This window comes from Dryas octopetala, chromosome 2 (assembly GCF_963921425.1).
Source record: "Dryas octopetala chromosome 2, drDryOcto1.1, whole genome shotgun sequence".
Taxonomy (NCBI): domain Eukaryota; kingdom Viridiplantae; phylum Streptophyta; class Magnoliopsida; order Rosales; family Rosaceae; genus Dryas; species Dryas octopetala.
Genome location: NC_141367.1, coordinates 21,926,898 through 21,949,239, shown reverse-complemented (window position 1 = coordinate 21,949,239; position 22,342 = coordinate 21,926,898). Strand labels below are relative to the sequence as shown.

General features: G+C 35.5%; 3 protein-coding genes across 4 annotated transcripts; 1 reads left to right on the top strand and 2 right to left on the bottom strand.

Moving 5' to 3' along the window:
* Positions 1–1,730: 1,730 nt before the first annotated feature.
* On the top strand, positions 1,731–9,556 carry LOC147294123 (Leucine-rich repeat (LRR) family protein). Of its 2 annotated transcripts, XM_086232859.1 has the most exons (10): positions 1,731–1,917; positions 2,054–2,597; positions 2,711–3,165; positions 3,391–3,526; positions 3,640–3,711; positions 3,797–3,865; positions 4,166–4,237; positions 4,599–4,670; positions 4,751–4,813; positions 9,473–9,556. In XM_086232859.1, the coding sequence occupies exons 1-9, from the start codon at positions 1,848–1,850 to the stop codon at positions 4,788–4,790; spliced, it is 1,530 nt and encodes a 509-aa protein (XP_086088985.1). In that variant the 5' UTR covers positions 1,731–1,847; the 3' UTR covers positions 4,791–4,813; positions 9,473–9,556. The 2 variants fall into 2 exon arrangements, with proteins under 2 accessions (XP_086088985.1, XP_086088984.1); XM_086232858.1 differs by lacking the exon at positions 9,473–9,556 and having other exon boundaries at positions 4,751–5,172.
* On the bottom strand, positions 5,988–6,807 carry LOC147294124 (uncharacterized). The gene is made up of 2 exons (XM_086234248.1): positions 6,782–6,807; positions 5,988–6,738 (listed from the first exon to the last, which is right to left on the bottom strand). Exons 1-2 carry the CDS (start codon positions 6,805–6,807, stop codon positions 5,988–5,990), a joined length of 777 nt encoding a protein of 258 aa, XP_086090374.1.
* A 6,320-nt stretch (positions 9,557–15,876) lies between the features above and the next one.
* Positions 15,877–17,738, bottom strand: MAKR1 (membrane-associated kinase regulator). Its single transcript, XM_086233336.1, has 2 exons — positions 16,484–17,738; positions 15,877–15,968 (listed from the first exon to the last, which is right to left on the bottom strand). Exons 1-2 carry the CDS (start codon positions 17,552–17,554, stop codon positions 15,900–15,902), a joined length of 1,140 nt encoding a protein of 379 aa, XP_086089462.1. The 5' UTR covers positions 17,555–17,738; the 3' UTR covers positions 15,877–15,899.
* Between the last annotated feature and the right edge of the window lie 4,604 nt (positions 17,739–22,342).

Sequence of the window (22,342 nt, the reverse complement as noted above, 5' to 3'; positions counted from 1 at the left end):
GGTAAATTGGTAAGTCATAGACATGTAATCGCAAAAAATGACAAGTCATTATTGTACAATACAGCAATCCCAAACCCAAGGTGGTATTGTTTCTGCAATGTGGGCACATTAGTGCTGAACTGCTCACTAGGATCTTTAAATTGACTTGATTGTAATAGTTGGGACAATTTATGTGCATCATAAATTCATAACTCGATTGGATGATACCATAAAACCCAACTTTTGCTTTTTTTTTTTTTTTTCCGATTCGCTTACACGTAGTGGATCAATTAGAGACCCCGGCCGGTTTTGGTTGGTTGACTTATTTTGTTGGCTCTGCACAGAGGTTTCCTCTCTGTTCTAGTCAGTTTTCCATTGGTGGTTTGGACTTTGGAGCTTTTTTTGTGGCTCATTTTGCTGCTACTGTTCTTGTTCTCCTTTAGTTTAGTGCTGCTTTGCCTTTGTTCCGAGTTGTCCGATCTTTAGAGCATGTATAAATAATGCTACGTTATATACTAAATATAGTAGAATTGATAAAAAAATTCATTACAATGGCATAGCTAAATTTAACATTTGTTATATTATTACTAAATTTTCCACTATATATAGCAAAAATTTAGGGTCTGTTTGGTATTCTATTCCAAAACTAACTTTTTTTTTTCAAAAACAAAAAAACAAGTTTTAGTCAAGAATATGTGTTTGGTAGACTATTTTCAAAAAAAATTCAAAAACATGCCTTTTTTAAAAAATGATAAAACATTGTTTTTTTTTTTTTTACACTTCATTCTTTCTTAGCTGTCATCATTTTTTAAATTTAAAAATTGTTTTCAAATATCATACCAAACAAGTTTTTAAATTAAAAAAAATTGATTTTGAAAACTCATATTTAAAAAAAAAAATCTTAATTTTTTTAAAAAAATTTTGAGTAGGATACCAAACGGACCCTTAGCAATTGCTATTGAGAAACTCAAGAAAAAAGTGGACGCACCATTAAAAGTATGGGTAAAGAAAAAATAAAAAACTAAATAAAAGAAAGTGATTGGTTGAAAGAGTGTTGGGTCCCATGAGGAGAAAAAGAGAAAAAGATATTTACATGAATGGAAAAGGTTGCAGCATGAGGCATGAGAATAGGCAGCTGTCAATGTTGTCATGGGTTAATTGGCCATGTATTCAAATTTTACAATTCTTAAATTTGACTTTGACATAAAAAATACTAAAATATTAATTTGAGTATTAAAATAATAATATTTAAATATATTTGATATTGAGCTCATATTAAAGATTTCATTAAAATATTTATAATGATATAATTATTAAAATAATTTAATATATTAAATTTAATTTATAAAAATATATTAAAAATATAGATATATTAACGTATAGCTATAACTTTTGTGCTATTGGAGCAAAAAGCACAAAAATTATTGCTAAATATTAAAATTCATAATAAATATAGCATATACCAAAAAACGATTGTAGATGCTCTTACCGGCTAACTTCATTTGTTGCTGCAGTTTTTTTTCTTTTTTTTTTTCTGTTCCTCTCATAGCTTTGTCCTTTGCTTTCTGGTAGTGGTGGGGTAATAAATCTTTATTGACCACAATAAAATATTAAAATGGGCCTGTACCCAACTTCACCAAGTTGAAAATTAACTACCGCGCTCTGACCCAGCCCTGGTTTTCCCGCGTCAACCAAACAACTAACCAACCACAATACCTTTCCTCTTCCCCAACTCCACCTCCTACTGTGTCCCCCTATTCCTTCCTTGCACAACTCACTCACCTCACCTCACCCCACCAAACCCTTTCATTCTCTTCTCTATCAACACCTCTCTTCTTTCTCTTCTCACCCTCTCAGACCAGAAAAAAATGACCACCATGTCCCTCTTCTTCTTCCTCCTCCTTTCCCTCCTCCCCCTCTCTCTTTCCCTCCCCAAAGGTAAGCATGCATCTCCCACTTCCTCTGTCTCTCTCTCTACAAATTTCATTCTCGCTTTCTTTTTTTTATTGAGGAGGATTCGAACTTGGAACCTCTAGAAATTCTCACTTCCTCTGAAACCCATCTCAATTTTCAGGAATTTTGATCAACTGCGGCGCCGCCTCCAAATCCGTAATCGACGGCCGCGAATGGCTCCCCGACGCGGACTTCATCTCCGGTGGGACCCCCAGAAACCTAACCACCACAGACCTCGTCCCCACCCTCTCCACCGTCCGATCGTTCCCCAACAATCCCCACCACAAGTTCTGCTACACCGTCAACGTCTACCGCAATGCCAAGTACATGGTCCGCACCACCTACTACTACGGCGGAGTCAATTCTGGCCGGGACTCACCGCCGGTCTTCGACCAGATTGTGGACGGCACGCTCTGGGCCGTCGTCAACACCACGGAGGACTACGCCAACGGCATGTCGACTTATTACGAGGGGGTTTTTCTCGCCCAGAATAAGGTCATGAGCATCTGCGTCGGGTCGAATACGTACACCGACTCCGACCCGTTTATCTCGGCGCTGGAGTTTGTCATACTCGAGGACTCGGTCTACAACTCGACCGATTCTAAGTCGTACGGACTCAGCTTGGTTGCCAGGCACAGCTTTGGCTACACCGGACCCATCATTCGGTATGTATGTCTTTGCTTGCTTAACTTGAAAATCTGTAGCTCAGTGACATTGAATTTGAAGTCAAAGTTGTGTGTGAGTTAGAAACTTTCTGAAATTGGGTCACCTTCTTCAGATACCCAGATGACCAATTTGATCGGTTTTGGGAGCCATTTGGTGAAGACAATTCTACCAATGCTAGCAATGCAACTGTATCTGTTTCTGGTTTATGGAACCTGCCCCCTTTGAAAGTTTTCAAAAGCGAGCTGACAACTGGGCAATCGGAAGCCATGGAGTTAAATTGGCCTCCAGGGTCGGTTCCTGAATCGAATTACTATATTGCTCTGTACTTCGCCGATAACCAGACCTCAAGCTCAAGGGTGTTCAACATAAGCATTAATGGTGTTCCATATTACAGCGGTTTGGTTTTGTCTCCAGCAGGACTTGTTGTCTATGCAAAAATGTGGCCTCTTAATGGTACTACAAGGATTACTTTGACCCCTTCTGCTGGGTCAAGCCTTGGTCCTTTGATTAATGCCGGCGAGGTTTTTCAACTGCTGGCCCTCGGAGGAACAACAAGTACTCGAGATGGTATGCTTATCTTTGATGCTAGGGGGGTTGTATTTTGATTTTTAACTATAACCCTATGTTGAGAATTCACTTCTCTGCAACCATTAGTTGCCATTTTGTATCTAGGCTTATTCAAATAGCAACCATTAACTCACAAATTAACCTCATATCTCCCAGATGAGTGAAATGCATTCAATAAGGTGGTTTGATATCAATTCTTAATGCTAATTTCCTTACTTATCTCAGTTATTGGTTTGTTAAAAGTAAAAGTGAGTCTTCAGAACCCTCCGCCTAACTGGAATGGTGATCCTTGTTTGCCCCGTCAGTACTCGTGGACAGGAGTTACATGCTCTGAAGGCCCTCGAATTCGTGTGGTCGCTTTGTGAGTTGAAACTTGTTATAATCATTTCATACTTGATTTTGTATTGCTTATCAAGTACCTTTTTTTCCTTCTCAATTTGGCAACAGCTTACTTCTGTTTCCTCCTGTTTCCAGAAATCTGACAAGTATGGGCCTTTCAGGATCGCTATCACCTAGTATTGCCAATATGACCGCATTGTCTGGCATGTAGGTTTCTTAAATTTGATTATCTGTTTAAATCAAGAACAAGTTTTTGCTGAATCTCTGATCAACGATTTGATCCTTTTGACAGCTGGCTTGGGGATAACAATTTGACAGGGCCTATTCCTGATCTCAGTTCATTGAAGAGACTGGAGACACTGTAAGTTGTGGCGATTTACTCCCCCAAAACCCTTTCATCATTTTATTTTTGAGCTTATGAAACATGTGATGGCATATGGAAATATTAAGCACATGATCCACTATAAATAATATCATGGATATCAATGGCCTGGATCTATAATGGATATTACTTGTGGTTTGAAAAAGTGATTCATAATCTCTTTTGTCTGGATTGTCTAATCTGAATATTTGGAACCTGAGTGCCCTTTTATCATGACCTGTTGCCTGAAATGTAGTATTCACTTTCTCTGATCCAATGTTGTTTTTGTCCTCATTTAAGGCACTTGGAAGACAATCATTTCAGTGGAGAGATTCCCTCATCGCTTGGGGACATTGATAGCTTGCGAGAACTGTAAGTAATGTCAAATTTATTTCTTTGTTGGTTCTTGGTGTTAATTTGAGATTTTTCTGTGCATTTTAAAGATGTCTATTTGTATGGAAAATGAAGGAGAATTTTATTAGAGGGGACCGTCACAAACTTGAAGTTTGTGGACGGCATTACACACATACACACATATGTGGGACTAAAGTCTTATGATTGCTTATGATTTCAGAAATAGATATTTACCTGAAATGATAGATTGCATTCCATTATTTTGGAAGATAATCCAAATTGTTCTTTCTGTTGATAATTCAGATTCTTACCCAATTTTTATGCAAGCAATGCCTTTACGATACTTGATGTTTCTGACCTGTTCCCTTGTCTCTTTCAGCTTCTTACAAAATAATAATCTTACTGGTCAAGTTCCTAGTAGCCTTGTTGGAAAGGCTGGACTGGACCTAAGGTAGCTTGAAAGTCCACTAATCTTATCATTCATACCTTATCGGTTGCACTTTAAGCTGATTATTTTGATTTGTGTTTCAGGACTTCTGGAAATTCTTTTTCACCACCGCCATCTTCTTGAACAGCTAGTATATGCATTAAAAGGTAAAGGTTCTTGCTTTTTTATCAAGAAACTTGATCCAAGCCTAAGAGCATATATATACGTAAAGAGCTCTCAAACAATTTGGCTGGAAATTTTCCCTTGTCCTGGAGTTAAAAGTTCTCGTGCATAGCTGTCTTTAGTTTTTGACAGGATTGAAGGTCTTCAGTGAAATTTGAGTGTATAGTTTTATAGACAATTGTTCATATGCAGTCATGTTGATTCGTTGTTTTGTTGGTATAATTGGTCGATGCTCTTAATTTGTGCATCACTTAGTAGTCCACATTAATTTTTTCGTATTCTTTAATACACATTATTCACTTTCAAATGTACATCATGAATAAGTTTGCTGTATTTTTGTAAAGTGTTTGATTTTTTTTTTTTTTAATGTCTTCATTCCTTGTGTACTTCAGTTACATACTTACATATATGGTTGACTTTCTGTCTCAATTTCTTTTTTTGGCACTAGTCAATTTGCTAAGTGTTCCATGTTCTAAAGTCATTACAAATTTGTGTCTTCATTTTCTTAAACCTTTGCACTAGTAGCTCTAACCTCCATACTATGATTAATATCTAGAGGCTATTTTAGAATTATTTTCGGATACCTATTTTTGAAAATCGGTTAACAAACACAGATTGGTTTCTGGAAAGAATAACAAATGTACCCTCACTTATTCTAGCTAAATCCCTATTACATTCACACCATGCACAACTCTCACTTCCATTTTACATGGAGAATCTTACCAATGTGGTCCCCTGGCCTTTCTCATTTACCAAAAATAATTCAGTATTCATTATCGTTAAGGCCAAAGATCAGATGTTTCAGATTCTCTGCTATGCCTCACATGCTGGACCCACTGATTCGCATCTGTGCATCTGCATGTTGCATTACTTCTCACTTTCTAGTTACCTATTTAGGATAGCCAGTTGGAAAAGAACTGTATGTACTTTTAGACGATACAAGATGAAAAAAATAATTAAATGAATTTCGTTAATATACCCCCACAATACTAGAAAAGTTAGCATTTACATTATGATTCTTCAGATGCACCATAATCAACACTCTAAACATGAGACAGAAATTTGAAATTTGAAATAAAAACAAAAATGAGAAATCCATGAACATTTTGGACAATTCTGCAGATCAGACCAACTTCTGCTACTCGTTCCTCATGATCCTCACCTCTCTAGTCTTCCTTTCCTGAGAGGAAACAGTGGTGGCAAGGCACTGCTCTTCATCTGTGTGCAAATTGCCACATTAATCATCGGCCTAATTCTTATGCTGGCTGATCTTGTCCTCTCTAAGCCTTTCTTTATCCTCTTCATATACTTCTCTTTGTTCCCCACTCCATCCTTCTCTTGACCTGCTGCAGCTATATCAGAAAATGAGCTCGAAGACGAATTTGAAGATGAGGATGAGGAAGATGGTGACAAAGACGAAGCGCGTTGCTTCTTCAACCTCAGTAACTCTTTCCATAAAACAGTGCACTTAGGTGGCCTTGGAGATGGGTCATCATCAACAAACCAACTTCCTCTACTCTCCTCCTTGTTCACCCCTTTCTCTTCCTCATCTTCCTCAGCATCTTTCGTCTTAAGACAGATCTTGGCGAGCCTGTCAGAATGCTGCTTTTGCCAAAAGGGAAGGAGCCTCCCTTCAAAGAAAAGCTCATCTGCAGTTAACATGGTATTGCTACTCACATTGCTTGAGAGAAACTCAAACTGATCTGCATTACGTACCTTCTGATCAAACTCCATGATCTTTTGATCTTGTACTTCATCCTGAGAATTGGGGCTAATGGAGATGAAGTTTTTTTCATCGAGAAATTCAGCAGAGAATGAAATCCGGGGACTCGAAGGTGACTCCATGGATCTAGAGGTTGCCTGAGCAGTTTCTAGGGTTAGCATTTTGGCTGTGTTTTTGTATTGAGAGGAGGGAGAGTACTGGTAATAGTAAGGTAGTGGGGGTTAGTTAGTGAAGTGTGTTTTTGAGCAAATGCATGAGGGTGTGAGTTATAAAGGGAAGGGGATGCTTTAGTGTTTCAGTAAATTGTTAATCTCTCTGTTTTATTATTGCTAGTAATCATTTGGACGGTGAGATTCTAAAAACTAGGTGGTCTGGTGTAGGTGAAACATGAGAGCTCAGTTTGTGTTTAGAATATAGAAGCTGGCACATGGACACCTTGGGAACTTAAAGACAATTTTTTTTTACCATACTACTTTTGCATGCAATTCTAAACCGTGTTTCTTTCTTGTTCTTCTAAATCCCAAATATGATAAGCAAAAGAAAAGGGTACAACACAGTTTGAGAAAGGGAAATTATCTTCCATGCTGGGTTCATGAGATTTTCTTGGTAAAAATTCAGTAAGCAATAGAAGGCAGATTACTAACTATTTATCATTACATGGGATAATTTTGAATTGGTAAATTGGGGTTGTCTTGGATGGAAATTTTGAAAAGACATTGGCAAAGTTTTGGTTTTAAAATTGAACATAATGTTAAAGCTTTTCATGTTTGTCTTGTATTCTTTTCTGCCTAGGCAGGGAGAGTAAATCCTGAATTTTTCAAGGTACATGTAATAATTGACAGGGGATCTTTTGCTTTTCAAAGAAATAAAGTTGGGTGCAGGAAATTTTTTAAATTAGGATTATCTTGTAGCTTAGTGGCAATTGATTTAGTCAATTTGGATTAGTCAAAGGGAGAAAAGCTTTGTTAGTTTGACTCCCCTGCTTACAGGGGACATAACATGGTAGGGGTCCCAAACAGGGCATGTGGTCACATGAGAGTTATTTCTTGCCATGTGATATCTGAATCAAAATATATTGTTGATGACCAATATACCCTTTGACGGGCTTTGGCTGTTTCTGGTATTTTATGTGAATTATCCCATCTGGGTATGGTTTTGTTGTCATCTTGATAGGGTTTCCAGTGGTAGATATAATGTCCATAGCTTAAAAAGCTTCCATTAAGATTTGGGCAGTTGTAATTAAATCAAGACAGCTAATGAACATTTGGGGGGTAAATCTTGCCATTATTAAAATGTAGGTATTCGCTGTGATAATATATCTGCAAGCACATAAGCCTGAGCATTCTGTGGTCCTCCTCTGTCCTCACCTCTATAATTTCTTGTTAGTTGTGTCTTTGTTCTATGCCTAAGGCAGACAATAATGTGTTAAATGGCTTACTAATCTAATAAACAACAAAAACCATCATGTGATCCACAATTATTCTAATCTCAACGCTATGATCAATTAATGCACCATTTTCATCATAATTGGTGAAATTAAAGAGAATAGCAGTAGAAGTTAAAAGATTGGAGAGTAAGATTATGTGAGAACAAAATGTGGGACAATCAGAAATTTTCTAGATGGGGACGGTCATATACTTCATTCCCCTTATATTTATCTGTCACAGTATTGCTCATGAAATGTGTATACATCGGACTTCATTGAAGATGTAACTAAAGATTATAGTAAATCGTAAATGCGGTGAAATGTCATGTATCTCATCAATTGAGTAAGTTTGAAAATTGTCTCCATAAGAAGAGCTGGGAATTATGGTAAATCATAAAGGAAAATTTTATAGTACAAACACGTATAACATATAAATATATTTTTACATTTTAACTTGAAATTTTGACAGATTCACTTAGCTAAGGAATAAATTTTTGAATCATGCAATCAGTTTGTATACTGTATTCGATCATACCATATTAAACTCAATCATAATGGGTATCAATGCATCTTAAAACATGGAATCGAGCAAGTGGGACTGTAGGAGCTTGTGGAATTGAAGGTTAGTAGGTACTATCCTCATCAAAAGAAACTGGTTATTGTTTTGACAGACAAGAGTAAAGGTTTAAGAGACAAGAACTTAGTACCTTCCTATCTGTCACATACGTGACCTCTTCCATTCTGTTCCTTAGGAGAAAGGGGACCACAAGTTTTGGTGTTCTAGGCCTTTTTTAAAACAAGAGGGATTAAATGTGACCAAAAAATAAAAAAGGGAAGCAAGGTGGCTGGCTAAAGAGTGTACAAGAGTGGGGAACCATAGACCAATAGACCATATCCTATTAAATTAAAGAGGGGCTTTACCCTGGTTTCATGTAAAGCCCAGCTGCTAACATGAATCAATCATTTTGAATACTATTATCATTCAGATTCAGCACTCAAGTTGTTTGTTATTATGTGTGAGAGAGAGAGAACCAGTGCTTTGACCATATCCTTGTATTGATTAAGTTGAAAAAGAAACAGATAGCTTAGGCAATAATTGGGTTTGCTTTTAATTGTTGATGCTGTAATAGGAGGACCAAAAATGACATGAAAAAATAGGTGTGGACTGACTTCAATGTGATGTCCACACTCCACTGCTTCTGCTTGGTTGGTATTTGGTAAGGCCTTGGGGATAAGTTTTTGTGCACACTGTTTAACAATTAGACCCATTCAAACAGCCATGAACTGGGTTGGCGCCATCTTGTCACGAGTGATTTTGGATAACATAGCACTTTAGCAGCTCGGGCCTTCAAACTGTTGTACAATGTTGTATATAACATTTTCCTCATAATAATTTATCACTTAATCAGTTACAAATTATCATTTTTTTCTTAAAAATTTCGTTGCTTGTGAATAGTTCAACAATATGTATCTAACACCTTCCCATATGTGCAGCCTCATCCTTCAAGTGAAGACGAAATTGTACATGACAGACATGACTGTTTAGAACTCGATTAACAAATAAATGGGTGGTGGGAGTTAGGAATTCAAAGACGTACCTCTTAGCATCAAAGATTTGATACTATATATATATATATATATATAGATAATTACTGGATTTCAAAAATTTATTAAGGAATATGGGAACAATATATATCAAGATGATAACTATAAATTTTATTTTATTTTATTTTTTATCAAATGGGGAAACTCGGACTCTAGACTTTAAGACCTCATTTGATATCTAAAATTAGATTAGATATATTAAAATGCTAAATTCATGTATATTTAAGGAATAATTTTCTAATTTAAAGAAAGAAGATGGATTAGAAAAAGATAAATTTTTCTTTATAATTAATATATCTTTTACACATAATCTCTTCTCTTCAAGTTAGAATACATTCTCCATCTTGTTCCTTCAAAATATATCTATTCCTGTATATAGATGCAAATGCTCTAACTCTTAATTACTTTAGCTATAATCCCCCACAAACAGCCACTTTTTACTTAATATAAATATTATTAATAATAACAATAGTATTAAAATATATATTAGGTGAACATAAATAGCTTTGGCCATGCATATGCAGTTGAGCATTATCATCGGGCCGTGATTATAGGATTAATTATGCATCTCTGCAGTGTTTCGAGTAGTCTACCATCTTTCTGCACTGGATCTCTGCTATATTAAATGCTTCAGACAATCAGACGTAATACTTAAATTTCTAATTAATGGCCAATAATCTAAGTAAGTTATGCTAAAAGTTAAAGCTTCACTCTGACACCTTTGAATTGTATTAATTAATTAATGGTTGCCTTAATTATAAGAATTATTTAGAAACAAATTAAAACAAAACAAAAGAGAAAAATAGGATAGCTAGCTGTTGCCTGCAGAGGTTTCTAATGCATGCGCAGGTTATCAGGTTATGTATGAAAATCTTCTTGTGCGTATAGCTTTCATATGCATATATATATATATATATATATATATAGAATCTAAAATATCAAGAATATTTATGTGGAGTTAATTACACTTATATATTTTAAGATTTAGGATTAAATACAAAAATAATCAACGAACTTTACAGTGAATCTTAATTTGATCCACTAACTATAAAAATTATTAATTTGGTCCACGAACTTTTTAAGTTGTATCAAAGCAGTACAAATGTTAATTTTCATCAAAAAATTAACGGAATTGGTCACATAAAAATATGATGAACGGACTAAAATGCCTTTGAAAATGTGGTCACTTACTGTGCACATGACCAGTTTTCGTTAAATTTTTCAATGAAAGTTAACATTTGTATTGTTTTGGTACAACTTGAAAAGTTCGTGGACCAAATTGACAATTTTTATAGTTAGTGGACCAAATTGAGATTCACTGTAAAGTTCGTGGACCATTTTTGTATTTAACCCTAAGATTTATCATCCTTTCAAATACACCGTATGAGGTTTCAAAAATTACACATACACTTCCTGAGGTTTCAAAACTATTGCATATAACCCCCTATAAGAGAAAAAAAAAAATTTGTATTGAGGTTGGACCTTACACCTTAAGTAATCTTATTAGGCTATTTAACCCTCTTAACATGCTTTTTTGCATAATTTTTCATCGTTTTTCGTCTCACTATAGAGGGTTATATGTAATAGTTTTAAAACCTCAGGGGTGTATGTGTAATTTTTGAAACCTCAAGGGGTGTATGTGAAAAGACGATAAACCTCAGGAGGTGTAAGTGTAATTAACTCTATTTATGTGAGAAGAACTTATCTATTTCCCATGTGATACCACATGGTATCCCCACTCTTTTTCATTGGCTCTCTCTCTTTTCTCAATCTCTTTCTTTCATCTTTTGTCTCTATTTTTTTGTCATCTCGTATCTATCTTTCTCTTTAAGAGATGCCACAATACTACAACATGAGAATAAATAAGTTTTTTCCTATTTATGTAATGTAGTTCAAGCTCACCTACGTACCTTGAATTAATAAGATTAAATAATAAGATATCACTTTGGGATTTATTCTGTTTTATAGTTCGATAATTGAAACTGTCTATTTTTTTTAGAGATTATCTTTGAATTGAGATTTTAAAAATAAATTGTTATTGAATTACAATACATAATAAATCTCACATGTGATATCTCATTATACCTAAAATAATTAAAATATATATATGCAGATTATATATGTTTGTCTAACATAAAATTCATATTGATACAGATAAATTAAAGGGATGCTGGACATATGCCAACTCGGCACTCTTTAAGGATCTCGTTGGTTTAACTTTTAGTTTTAAGTCTAATATTACAAATCTAAAAGTTATTTTATATTTTCTATCTTGTTTTATCAGTAATTCTGTATCTTAATTCTAATATTACACATGATGATCATCATTGGATTGGATTATTAAACACGGTTCACATTAATAAAAATCAAACGAACACGAAAACAAAAAAGAGACATGTATCCTATTTATGTTATATTATGAAATTAATACCATGATCGACGACATGTATTTAATATGAAGCATTAACTATTCCAGCTTGTCCTATATATCTAGGTCCAATGAATATAAATCTATATATATATATATATTCGTTAGATCGATAGAGTTAATGTATATAGCAGTGGCGGAGCTAATGCAATGCCAGGATATATATCATATATCGAAAAAGCTAGTGGTAGTCAAATGATACAAAGCTGAAGGAAGGACGCGCGTGTACGATTTTGTGCCACCTGTTTGTAGTTCATGGGATCGATTTATGCATATTGATTATTGACAGTACTGCTAACTAAGCTACCACATCGATCATCACTGTGTTTCTGCCTAGCTAGCTAGCTAGTTTTGTATATATGGTCCAGACTCTAGACTCCAGAGTACAGTTGTTCAATCATGACAGATACCATTTTCTAATAATTAACTCGAAACCAATTTGTATGTGACATGAATAATTCGTAAATTAGTTATCCCACGTAAGAATATTACGGTTATATAAAATAATAGAGAATTCACGGTTGGTCAAAGGGTTTAGACAATCAATCACAGATGAATACATGACTGGTCAGATCTTTTTTAAAAACTCTTGACTTTTCAACAGTCAATTGGGTCAGACTTAAGCCTTTACGTCACTATGCCAGCTCAGCAACACATTTATTGTCATATCAGATCAACTCATACCAGTGGGTTTCTCAAATCCGATCCGAATTGACCTTGAGACTTTCTAAGAATTTGAGTGTTCATCTTTTTTTGGATGTCCCAGGTCGGTTCGACTCTGCATGTAGTGATCATCTTCCCAAAAAGATCCATTGACAACAAATTACCATCAAAGACGGTCGTTACACTATTAATTGGACTTTTTCGGACCGTTTCGTCTATGTCCAATCCAAACACATATATTTTTCATACCCGCGTGTGCAAAATATTTGTGATCGGCTCGGCTCGAATCCCATCGTCATTCTAGAAGATCGAAGTTGAGACGAACCGCCATACTCGAATATCCCTGACATAGTTCTCTGACGGATGAGACACTCCCATCTCACAATCATGACTATTAGAGCATACCACTTGTTCTTCTATACTTGCATTCAATGCTGCATTGAATATAAAAGATGTGGATAGTTGTGCATGCTACTGTTCATGACCGAATGTGTGGCCTTGTCTCAACCATCCATCTTCATACAGATAACTTAACATTTATTACTTCCTTTACCTATATATACTCAGCCATGTTCACAAAGGTAGACATATATTCACATTTTCCACACAAAAAACGACTAAAAAGAATACACAATCAACTAAGAATAGCCTAGAAGATCTTGCCTTGTTCTTCTTATTCTCCCAAGTTCATCACTTTTTCTTCATTGTTCTTACATAAGCACCTTCAAATACACTCAATTAACTTCATCATTATAGTGTATTTGGCTGGTACCATACCAGTCCTTCTCCTTTGATCTTGTGTTCATGCATGAAGATCTCATCAGTTTCAAGTAGAATTTCAGCAAATCTTGATCATCTCAAATCAACATCCAACTCATCATCCAACAAAACTTTCGATCAGTTAGATTATCCATTTTAAGTTGTATATATCTTACGAATTTTTGTATCAACCTACACTTATAATATTATTGGTGGCCAGGGCTTTTATAGCATGTACTAATTAAGTAAAGCACGTGAAAAAGTTTAAAATAGGAAATTAAGAAAGGACCACCACGTAAATTATTACATGCACAGTGTGTTTGATATTATCATGTGAGTTGTCTCTGCATCCATGTGGATTGAGTGGAAACCCTTTTAGCCAGCTGCGGCTACTTTCAAGACTTCAATTGTTTTGACGTTAACATCGATCATCAGCTTCCCACGTCAACATCACCTGCCATTTCAAGTGTTGCTATCTATATAGATTTCACTACTTAATTTTCTCATTATTTCATAATATCATCCATGATCCATTTTAATATTCCAATCTACGTGTGTTTTTCGTTGTATGCCTCTCTGGCTTTTGCCTTTTTTATTTTTAATGAAATTCTTTTTCCCTGGCCAAAAAAATAATGTGTGTGTTGTGTTGTCATAATTGGGAGATATATTCATAAACTTTGCAAAAAGAGTGGGTTTGAATGATGAAACCGCGCGTTTATACAATTAATTGACATATATTCTCTTACAAATAAGTTGAGCTTAATTTTCCATTTTCGCCACTTTTGTTAAAACTGGAATCCAAGTTTTTTAAATTCACGCACACAATCACTATTATTCTAGTCATAGGCTTCATAGCTAGAGTTGCATATATTAAGCATATAAAAGAACTTAAATAAAGGGCAGGTGATGCATGCGTACAATTCAATATTGAACGCGCACAAAATAACGTTAATGCCTTTAAAATGTGTTAATTACTTCACGAAAAATTGAATAGAAAGAGACGTACATGAGTGATGCATTGTACAACAAAACATAATTTGAGTGTGACATTGCGAAAAAAAATTATTGGGTGGCAAACCGCAACTATTCTAATAATTTAGATGGTATTTGTGCAAAATTGCTAATGTATATGATTAATTTGATCTCCAAATAGAATTTGATGGCTCTGGCCCTTGTTGTCAGTGACGCAATGTGTTGGGTCGTATTCAAAAGTGTGAGGGCCACCGTTGCATTATCATTGAAATTCACAGACTCACAGACGACCCCATAGATATTATTCTATTTCTATCTATATAGTTAGCCTCAACGTCCCTCAAGTACTATTAGTACCGTAGTAGTACGTGGCAGAAAGTGATTGAATTCGCTTCAGAGGGCCAGGATCTCCTGCTTCTGATCCCATTGTATGATTGCTTGGGTCCACATGGAAACAAGTTAGATTCAGATTCATTCCCCTTTCACGATTTGTTCATCCGATCCACGTACTCATCCACATCCAAATTCCAAAACAGGGAGTCAGGGACAAAGATATATGCGGTCCTAATTGCATTGCATCATATAATCATGCATTATTGTCCTTGTACCAAAACAATAATGGAGCTTCTAAACCCTATGCAAATTTTTGTCACTTAACTATATTTGTGAGTACATTACGACAGCTAAAAAAACTACATTTGTGGGTAAAGCTCATGAATTCCAATAAGTCCTCGCAATGACGTGTTATGTAAGCATGAAGCCAGGGATCGAATACGAGTTATTTTAGGTTTCGAATTAAATTTCTTGAGGCATTCGCATTCGATTCACATCCTCGGTATGCTTGTTATTAATTGGTTCTTGTTTCTAATTATATATGTATTATTTAAGGCATGAATAAAAAATGGAATAGATTCGTAATATTTTTTAGATTTATATCAAATATGATTGAAATAAACAAAAATAAGGAAAGCAAATATCCAAATCCATTAACATTTGAAGGCTATGTACTATAGTTCATATAATTTATATTTAAAGTAGATCTTTCATATAATAATATATGCATTTATTATGTTTGTACGTTTCTCTCATTACATTTATTGATAAGAAAGTTTTTTTCATATGAAAAATATTTTTTTTTTAATTTTGTGTATTAACTACTTGAGAAAGATTGTTGGTAACATAATTGTAACTTTTTTTTTTTGTTACAAAATGGGACTTAACGCTCAAAGAAAAACTAGACCACCGCGCTGCTCGCGACTAACACCAATGAAATCGTCCCACAAAGGAGACACCACAGACTGGGGAGGAGAATGAAATCGATGGAAACCCACAGGCAAAGATACATAATTGTAACTTTGAATAACCCACTAAAGAAAGAGAAAAAAAATAAATTAGAACTCAAATAAATAATTTAAATAAAATTGAATATGTCAAAAAAAAAAAAGTTTGGACTAGGCAGCTGCTTGCCTGCTTGCTATTTGAAATATCACCGTCTTATCCAATCAGAAGTGCCGAAGCTTCATATTTAACCTTTTTGCACATGGGTGACCCCAACTCCAGGAACTAAAACCATGTTCGATCGTTAATTTTCATATAAATAATTTTCTTGAAATTCCGAATGTTAATTATGACAAAGTCAGAACTTAAAATTCATAAAAAACTCAAAAACAGAAAAGAAAAAAAATTGTACACATTCCAGAAAAGCTGTGCGAATTAACATAACGGTAGGTCATGATCTTAAAAGTTATGACACAAACCATCGATCCCCAACAGAAAGGCAAAAAAGCAAAACCAATCTTGCATGCTACAAATTTACGTTAAATTAACATTTTTGGTCAAACAAAAAACGTACCAAAAGTTGAAAGAAAAAAAAAAAACAGATTAATTTCAAGTTCCAAGACTAACAGTCACTAGACTTTAATTTGATTCTGAATTTGAGACACGAAATGAGTGTTTCCAAAATAGCATCACATGCAGAGCTAGCTAGCTTTGATCTTATCTCTCGGAAACAAACACAGACATAAAGACACAGATCATTAATTAATTGCTTTTTTACTGAAATCTCATTAATTACTAACCGTGGTCTTGCTCTGGACCTGAAGATGAGAGTTCTTGCAATGAGCAATTGCGCCTTGGATTGCACTCTGAAGCTCCTCCATGGACGATCTATCAGCATACGACATTCCTACTCCTGCTCCTCCTGTTCTAACAGTGCTGCCCGTACTGCCCGTACCTGTACGGCAGAGAACACCGGAGTGGCTCGGCGAGCATCGCATCGAAGATGGGCAGCTGGAGACGCAGCTTCTCCTTCTTGGGTACCTCAAGTTTCCCGAGAAAGAATGAGAAAATCCTCCATTGTTGTTGGACCCACTTTCCTTTGGCTGCCTTTTCTGTGTTCTTAATTGATGAGTAGTACTTGGTATTGATGATGGTGAAGTCATGAACCCTCCCATTTTCTGTTGCTGTTGTTTTTGGGAGAGCTTTTCGTACAACGGCTTCACCTTCTTCATGTACTTTCGGATCACCTCCTTGGCCGTGGTACTCATTCGCTTCACCGAATTATTAGATCCGGGCACCGCGTTGTTGTGGTCCGGGTCGCGATGTTTCGGATCTTTCTTGAAAACGGAGGAGAATCTGGACAAGGAAAAGTACTTGTTCTTCTTGATCTGTGAATTTAAAGGCCCGAGTACGACGTCGTTGGTGCAGCTGGAGTAGTTGTTAATAGTAATACTGCCCCGCTTGAAGTCCTCGACTTCTTCGGCGACGGAGCTGGGCCTCCTGGACGAGTCGCAAGACTGGTCGGCGAGGAGAACGAGGTCGCTGCTGAAGGAGGAGTGCGAGTCGTTGGAGCTGCCGGTGGAGTCACGCGAGGCGGTGGTGTCGGAGGCGGAGCAAGACGACGATGAATTAGAAGATGAGGGCGGCAAGAGGAGGAGTGTGCGGACCATGGAGAGGCGCGGAGAGAGGTGGAGAGGCAACAGCTGGCCCTTGTAGAACAGCTCGTCGGCGGGTCGGCAGAGGGCGCTGGAGGACTTGCGGGGTGAGACAGACACCGTGAACTCGAAGTCTGACGAGGAAGAAGAAGAGAACGAGTGAGTTGGTGACGGTGGGAGAGTTTGGGACTTGTGCTCTAATCTTCTCCTCCCCATTTTTTTCTTTTGTGATCAATACCAAAACTCTTCAAATACAACTGTTTTCAGAGCTTTAATGTTGAGGCGCGGGTGCGAACACGCGCCGCCAGTTATTGAGGTCCATTTCGGAGGCTTTTTTTCGTGTGTTTTGTACGTTAAATGTGGGTTTGGTTTGGTGGACGGATCTGGGTTTTGAAGAAGGCTCACATAGTCACATGGGATGATGGGCTGAGTTTGAAGTTTGAAACCTCTCTCTCTCTCTCGCTAGTTCTTTGCGTGCTGCATGAGTGGTGTGTTTGAGTGTGTGATGGGGAGGCATGTATTGTGTGATGGTTGCGTTTGGTTAGGTGTCACGTGCCTTAAACGTGAAAGGTGGGGTTTACTTTGGCATATTATAAGATATCTTTGTGAATTACGTTAATCGGAGAAGGCGGGTGTTGTGATTAGAGAGAGCATGCCGGTGTGTGCTCCACTGCTGCCTCTCATAAGCTCATATATATATCACATACAATATGATTAGAGTAGTGTTACCGCCATCCCAACAAATCTTAAATTTGGATTATAAATTATAATACTTAGATTTATTGGTATGAAGATCATATAACATATATACAAACAAATTTAATGAAACTCTATACTTTAGTATGAAAATTAAGGACCTGCATCCTCTGCAAGGCAAATATACCAGACTATGTACCAAACTTTTGATCTCAGCCCTTCAATAATATTGTGTGGCTGAGATCTTGCCACATTTGCAAATTACCTCTTTTTCATAAATTAATATTAAAAAATAAAAAAAACCATGACCCCAACCCAGTCCACTGTACCACCCTCCTCTTCGGCGACAATTACCCAATCCCTACCTCCTCCTTTTTCTTTCTCTATCCCGGCACGGCAATGGTGTAAGCGGAGCCCCCCGGGTTTAAAACCACTTCTTCCATACTCAACCTCTTGAATCCCATCCAGAAAAGTTTTTCTTTTCTTTTTCTCCTTTGGGTTTCAGAAAAGAAATGTGTGGGAGCGAGAATTTCAGCAAGAAAAAGCCATAGCCGCCGCTGCACCACCGCCTTGGGTTGGACCTTGGGACTCTGCTTGCAACACCGCCTACACCATCATGATATGTGGACTGCGATATGGAGGAAGAGAGAGAGAGAGCGTAGAGAGAGAGAGAGAGAGAAATATATGGGAGGAGGTGGGGACTGCTGTACTGAAGAGGGTGGTCGGAGAGCTGGAGGTGGTGCGGTGGGATGAGTTGGGCACTTGGGCTAATTGTTTTTTGTTTTTCGATCTTATTTTAAATTTTTTTAATATTGTTTAATGGAAAAGAAGTAGTTTAGAAATGTGGCAAGATCTTAGCCATACAATATTATTGAAGAGCTGAGATCAAAAGTCTGGCATGTAGTCTGGTATACTTTGCCTGGCAGAGGATCCGGTCCGAAAATTAAAGTGAATATATATGTCATAATCCAATAGTTAAAAATGTGATTGTATGTTTTACATGTCCCTACGTACTACAGAATTTTTCTCGTGTTTCATATTGAACACCATATACATCTATGAATGCAGTGGCGGAGCCACATATAAACCTGCATATATGCATGGTCTATATATGAACATTGATCGATGGAACTATATGTACTCTCAAAAAAAATGTTAGAGCATTTTCAATAGACTTTTCAAATGAAGAATTCTTCATTTTTTAAAGAGAGAGAACATTATTTTGAATACCAAGAGACTCTTCAAAATGAATCTTCAACTTAAAACTCAATTTATTTCTCTTCAAATTTAAGGACCCTTTCTCTTCTCTTCAAATATTAATGACATTAAATTTTATTTATAATTCCTATAATTTACATTCTCTCTCCTATAATAATACATTTTAAGTTGAATAAATTAAATTTTCTTTTCTTTTGTTTGAATAATGTAATTTTGAAAAAAATAATTAGTACATAGAAAAAAATACAAATAATTAAAATTAGAAGAGTCTTTTGGAGAACAAAAAATTTAAGTAGCAAATTTCCTCTTTAAATTGCCACATAGATAAGCAAATAAATCACAATTTGAAAAGTAAATTTGCTAAAATCTGTTGGAGATCTCTTATGACCCCTGATTATGAAGTCATTAATGACACGTTTACTAATCGGATTAGGATGAATTGAATTGAAGAATAATTATATTCGCATTGAAGTTGTTTACTAAATTATATGGAATCAGAGTAGGAATGATATCAGGTGGACATTTAATTACTAAAATGCCTTTGTTCTAAAGAAATTATTTTATATACTAGTTAATAATGTGAGGGTATAATAGAAAAAAAATAAAGAATTGAATTCCTCCAAAATAAAAAATTAGATTACCATCTTCTACCCAATAATTCAATTCCTCCAACATAAAGAGTTGAATTTTTAATTTCATGTGGGCCTCACTTATATTTTTATTCTTATATAATTTGTAAATAAATGAGTGATCCGCGCGTAATCAGAATCTAATTCCTTATTTTGATTCCAATTACGAATTAGTAAACATACCATAAAATTCTTGCACTCGTAACAACCAATACACTACAATGGCCGGGATTTACGATGATTTTTTATCAACCAGATTGATGTTCCTATTATTTTATTGCATGTTAGCATGTAAGAGGGTCAGGGTCAACAAGGCTGATTTTTAGTTAAATTAATCTCATCTGATAATTTCTATATCGATCTTCATAACATTTTTATATATTTATTTATAAATAATTAGTTACTTTATGGTATTTTCAATAGTAAAATCTGACGCCAAATGCTAGAATATTTTCACCTATTGATCCGTCTGCCATTAATCTTCTGATGCTTTGCAGGGAAGACTACAACGATATATAAACTTTGAACCTGGATCCTCTACGGGATTTTCTCTACTAGGGCATACTAGGCTTTAAATTTCAATCATTCAAAATTATTAATTAATAGCTTAGATCATGCCACATGCAACATCACATGTGCTTATTGCTTAATGAATGATTATTTTGCTTAGACTAAGACACAGTAAAAGGAGACCCTTGATCCAGAAAACTTTTATTTACTTTGAAAGTCTGAATGCTCCATAAAACAAATTTTTTTTTTATTTACTTTGAAAATCTTTTTATCTTTCCTTTGTTTTTTTTTTTTTTCTGGATATTTTCTTTTTAAGGTTTGATAATAAATAAGCTTTAAATTGGTTATCTAGTATTCTAGCTGTTAATCAGTGATCTTTGTGGTCTTGGTAACAATACTTGGGTCACCCAGGGAGTACCTCAAGGTCACCCATTGGGAGTACCTCAAAGTCATCCCACCCCACTCAAATCATGATATCGGCAATGTCGGCGCATAATCGGAACCGTTCACTTTTTAGATAACATATTAAAGATCACCTTTGCAAAAAATCAAATCAATCGGAAATCGTTTGTTTATATAACTGTTGTCAATTAAATAAAAAAAATCAATGGTTTTCAATTAAAGAGTGATTTTTTTACCAAAATGTTGATTTTTTTTATTTAATTGACAACAGTTATATAACCAAACGATTTCCGATTGATTTGATTTTTTGCAGAGATGTTTTTTAATATGTTATCTAAAAATTAAACTGCTCCGATAATGCGCTGACATTGCCGAAATCATAATTTGGAGAAGTGGAGTGACCTTGAGGTACCCCTAAGGGGTGACTCAAGTATTGTTCTTAGTTTTTGGAGTCACGTACTTTTGCATCCGTTTGTTTACTGAGAAAATGGAGTAAAAAAAAATTGATTCCAGTATGGTATTTAGGATTTGGGGAAATTAGAATCTGGCGCTTACGCCTGCGAGTGCTCGGTAATCAGAAATTGGAGAACGGTGGCATATGGCTTCCAAACCCACCATTTTGGAAGAGCCAATGTGGCTATGGCAATGGCAATGGCTGTGCAAAATTTGGAGGGGACTTCTCTTTCTTGTAAAAATTTGGGGAAGAAGACTTTATTTTTTCTGTAATGGAGAGGCACGGAAGAAGACATACAGTAATATCTCTTTTTACTGTATCTTCATCTAAGCAAAATAACCATTCATAAAGCACATGTGATGTGCATGATCTAAGTCATTAAATAATTTTGAATGATTAAAATTTAAAGCCTGATATCGTCTCGTAGAGAAAATTCTAATAGAGGATGAGGTCCATAAACTTTTTTTTTTTTTTTTTTTTTGGCCAAGAAGAGGTCCATAAACTTTAATTAATTAGGTTTCGTAACAATTTGCTTTATATACATATTTTTTAATTAAATTTAATAAAGTAATGGGAATAATTAATTAAGAATGTCACTCTCGACCCTCGAGGAAAATTAACATTTCTCATCGATACAGAGAAAGTCACATTTTCCCAAACACGGTTTATTAACTGTGGAGGCAAAGTAGAATAACAAGTGCAACTAGAATCCTAGAACTGGCTTTTCGAGGCATGGAAAAGCTAATATGTTGAAGAAAAAAAGATAATTAGTTAAATTAAAGTGACTGCCATACATATATTGATATATGTGAAGTAATTAATTTGGTACCAGACAATTAACATAAGACGATCATTGGGTCTTTGGAACAATTTTCCTGAGTTTTTTTAGTACGCATGGAAGTGAATTAAGAAGCTACTTGATAGCTGCCCATATGAACGAGATTCAAGAAGCGGATGCATGAAAAAATCAATTAAGTAATGGGGAATGTTATCCACGTCAATGTACCTTCATTATTGATCTTCTTTTTTACTATTTTTATTTTATATTGTATTTTTATGATTGAAACTATTTATTTTTTAAATTAATATTTAAAA